At 53.4% G+C, this 4,343-nt stretch overlaps 1 protein-coding gene across 1 annotated transcript; it reads left to right on the forward strand.

Moving 5' to 3' along the window:
* Positions 1-236: 236 nt before the first annotated feature.
* LOC138101992 (olfactory receptor 14J1-like) lies at positions 237-812 on the forward strand (the record flags this gene model as incomplete). Its single annotated transcript, XM_068999739.1, has 1 exon — positions 237-812. A coding segment is annotated over one exon (576 nt), but the record flags the coding sequence as incomplete, so codon positions are not given.
* Between the last annotated feature and the right edge of the window lie 3,531 nt (positions 813-4,343).

The following is a 4,343-nucleotide window of genomic DNA, read 5'->3' on the forward strand; positions in this document are numbered from 1 at the left end:
TCTCTTTCTCTTTCTCTTTCTCTCTTTCTCTCTTTCTCTCTTCCTCTTCCTCTTCCTCTTCCTCTTCCTCTTCCTCTTCCTCTTCCTCTTCTCTCTTTCTCTCTTTCTCTCTTTCTCTCTTTCTCTCTTTTTCTCTCTTTCTCTTTCTCTCTCTCTTCCTCTTTTTCATTTCAGCGGAGTTTTCCCTCCTCGCCGCCGTCGAGTGCTACGACCGCTACGTGTCCCTCTGCAAACCCCTGCACTACGGGACCCTCCTGGGCAGCAGAGCTTGTGCTCACATGGCAGCAGCTGCCTGGGCCAGTGGCTTTCTCAATGCTCTGCTGCACACGGCCACTACATTTTCCCTGCCCCTGTGCCAGGGCAGTGCCCTGGGCCAGTTCTTGGGTGAAATCCCACAGTTCCTCAAGCTCTCCTGCTCACACTGCCACCTCAGGGAACTCGGGCTTGTTGTGTTTTCCATCTGTTTAACTTTTGGTTCATTTGTGTTCCTTCTTTTCTCCTATGTGCAGATCTTCAGGGCTGTGCTGAGGATCCCCTCTGAGCAGGGATGGCACAAAACCTTTTGCACGTGCCTCCCTCACCTGGCCATGGTCTCCCTGTTCCTCAGCACTGGCTTTGTTGCCTGCTTGAAGCCCCCCTCCAGGTCCTCCCCATCCCTGGACCTGGCACTGCCAGTTCTGTACTCGGTGCTGCCTCCAGCCCTGAAGTCCCTCATCTACAGCCTGAGGAACCAGGAGCTCAAGGATGCCCTGAGGAAAATGATGACTGGATGCTTTCCAGAAGCAAAAACCTGCCTGTTTTCAGCTCCATAGGCTAAAGTGTAATCATTAGAGGCCCAGCCTGCCTTCTCAGGTTGTTTTGGTGGTGGTGCTTTGGGGGCTTTTTTTCTTTTCCTATGTTAATGTTGTACCCAAAAGATTTTGTTATGCATCTTATTCCCTGTTTACAGGCTGAATGGGACTGTTGACAGGGACTGTGTCAATGAGGAGTCTGCTCTGTGTGTATTCACATGAAAGAAAGGACCCATCAGCAAGGTCTTTGTTCAAGATCCTTTGGTTGAGTCCATCCCTGAAGCTGGAGGGCAGGACCAGTTTTGCAGGCGTGGGGCAGGGAAGAGTCCCAGCAGAGCAGCACAGCCAGGGAGCAGCAGAGCTTGGTCTTTTCAGAGCTCCTCTCTTATTACTTCCACTCTCTCCTTTGGAGCTGCTGTGATGGTGTAAGGCCAACAGCTCTGTGCGGGTGGTGCGAGTCCTGCTGCGTGTCACAGGCAGGGACAGGCCATGGGCACTGCTGGGACACAGCTGGGCTCCGCCACAGCAGTTCCATCAGCAAAGGGCATCTCCTGAAGGCACTGCAGGAAGGCTTTGCTCTCCCTGCACAGTCACTGTCAGGAAGAGGCCCAAGGAAGAGACTCTAAAGAGGCTGCCTGTATTCCTTGTTCTCCCAGGGCTCAGTGGGATGAGATCAGGGTCCCAGTGTGGCCTTCAAGAGACTCAGGTGTGGTTCAGGTTTTGCTTGGTGGTGGCCAGTGCCCACCAGATGGTGAATGGTCTGTGATGAACCTTCCTGGGGCTCTGCAGCTTGTGCCAGGCCTGATGGCAGGGGAATGTTCTTCTGGAGGGACTTGGGAGCTGCCAGGAGAACGCAGGGGACCTGCAGGGACAGTGTGTGCCAGGGATCAGCCGTGAGTGGAGCTCCCTGGGCACAGGCCTGTCCAGGGTGGGCTCACCCAGAGATAAAGGACTGAATGTTTCCTGTGAGCCATGAGAGCTCTGCAGCCCCAGGGGACACAGCAGGTACAGGGAAAGGAGTCTGGGCAGTGACTCGTCTGACCCTCTGGGAACTTGCAGAGGAGGATCCAGGGCAGCCCCAGCCCATGCGCCAGCCCTGGAACAAGGCAGGCACCTCGGAGCACCCTCCATGGCCACAGCAGAGCCTGTGTGGGAGGGGGTCCGTGCAGGGAGCACCATCAGCTGCAGAGCTCTGTCTCCCAGCTTGAGCAGCACAGCCCAGCAGAGGCAGCCCATGGCCCCGGGCAGCACAGCCCCCATGCTCTGCAGAGCAGCACCCCCAGCTCGGGGGCTGTGGGCAGCAGGGCAGAGGCTACAGCAAGGGCTGCTCAGGCCAGCACAGACGTGTTCCCCTGGGAAAGGCTCTGTGGGGAGCTGGGATGGGCCAGGAGAAGAGCAGCAGCTCGTGTGTGTGCAGAGGAGCCCTGGCAAGAGGCTGCCCTGTCCCTGGGATAGCAGCAGGAGCAGCCTGAGGAGCCCCAGAGCCAACTCTCTGCTGCTGTGCTGGGCAGCGGGGCCCTGGGGCTGCAGGAGCTGCCCGAGCTGAGGATCTCCTGAGCATTCCAGACACAGAGTCACTGTCCCGCACCTCCAGTGCCTCCAGTTCCTGCTGCAGGGCCAGACAGGACTGGGCTTCTTTGCAGGGCTGGGGCCGGGGCAGGGAGAGGAAAACAATGGACCCTTGATTATAAGACTCCCCTCCGTGTCACAATGCTCTCCATGGTTCCACGAGGCCTTGCAGTGCCACGCTGGCCCCTTGGTTCCTTTGGGCCCCACGCTGTCACTGGGGTGCCCTTGGTTACACGAGGCCCCACGGTGTCACAAGGCACCTTTGGTTCTCCGAGGGCCCTCAGCGTCTGTTTTGCCAGTGGGCAGGGTCAGCCCCAAAGACACAGACACCAAGTTCAGGAATAGTGTAAGTTATTAGAATGCAAAACTGCAAAGAATCACAAAAGGAGAAGCCCAGCAAAGCACCCAATCATCACTACCAAAGATTGCGTACAGTAATCAAGAAAGAGACAGCACCAGTTACCCTCAGGCCTTGCCATCATCCACATCCTCACATCAGCTGGGGGAAGCTGTCACAGCCAAGGACTGGAGAGCCATTCCCGCACCCTGGGAGTTCCTGCAGGTGCATCCACCTTTGCGGGCAACGAGGCTTCAACCTCGCTGTGAGAGGGCCCAGCTTTGACAGCGTTGAACAAACAAGCCGACATCACTGCTAGTGTGGGAACATCTGGTCTCATTCTCCTGTTTGGTTTCTCCCAAAGCCTGGCCAGGGCTCAAGGAGGAACCGAGGGAGTTTGATCCTAAAGCCCCAAACAAGGCCAGATGGGGCCTCGTCCAGTTTCTAAATACAGAAAGGTCAATCCGTGTTTCACCAATGAACATAGAGCATATTGCTACTAATGCTTTGTTAATGAGCAGATACAAATAGAACATTTGGTTGGAAGGTTCATCTAGATGTCAACTTTGGCTCAGAGCCTGTTGTTCAGGCCTCAGTCAGGGCCTGTTGTTCAGGCCTCACTCCTTCAATCAGTCCTTTGACCTAGAGACGAACTGCAACCTTCATAACAATTCTTTTCATCCTACAATCTTAGATTTAAGTATTAGAAATTCTTTGTTGACAAGCCAAAATATCATACGGGAAGTGCTTTAAGGGTATCTTTTCACAATCTTCATAGGAACGCTTAACCCAGCCATGATTAAAGAGCTGTCCGTGAGTTTGATTCCATTTCCCTTTATACTGGCTGCAATTGAACAGTTTACAGTGTGGGTGCATACAACCTATTCCAGGAGACAACATCCATCCACAGACACTTTTTCCTACACATATTCCTCTTTATCCGATTTAGGCAAGAAATGCCTTTTCTATGAAAAGGCAGCGGTCGGGGATCGCCACCCTCGGTCTAGAGCTCTGTTTTTATCGTGAACTGTGCTCAAGTTTCTAACCCACCATTTGGGTTGGGCCAGATGGGCCAGCCAAGGCCAGTCATCGAATCCTTCTGGACCTGCACGCACCCAGCAATTACTGAGGTTAAATGAGTTCCCTATCTCTGCTCCTGCTGTTAGAAATCTATTTTCCCAACCAGTGCTCCGATTACAAGGACAACATTAAATCAACAAGATCAACAATAGTTTCACTGTTAAGTGGTCCCTTTCTGTCTGCAGAAGTCACTCACTCAGTGGCACATCAGTCTTCACATCGAGCGCCGTGGATCAGAGCACTTTCCAAAGGGACCATTGGGGCAAACAGGGAGATTTGGTCTGGCAGGCTCTGCAAAACAATATCCTGTAACATCTCTTTGTTCTCTCACAGAACACTTGGCTGCAGGGACATGTGCCCATCTTTCTCACCCAGGTTTCAGGATTCAAACAGTGTTGTCTTTGTTTACAGCTCTTACTTCAGCTGGCTCGGGCGGGCCATTTGGCCTCTGGACCCACACTCTGGCTCCATGATCAGGACTGGTGGATCCAAACCCTTTATCTCCATGAACAGTAGTGATGTGAAGTGGATGTCCTTTTTTCACGGTTGTTTTAAAAACTGGCAAT

The sequence above is a fragment of the Aphelocoma coerulescens genome, unplaced genomic scaffold (assembly GCF_041296385.1).
Source record: "Aphelocoma coerulescens isolate FSJ_1873_10779 unplaced genomic scaffold, UR_Acoe_1.0 HiC_scaffold_60, whole genome shotgun sequence".
NCBI classification, from domain to species: domain Eukaryota; kingdom Metazoa; phylum Chordata; class Aves; order Passeriformes; family Corvidae; genus Aphelocoma; species Aphelocoma coerulescens.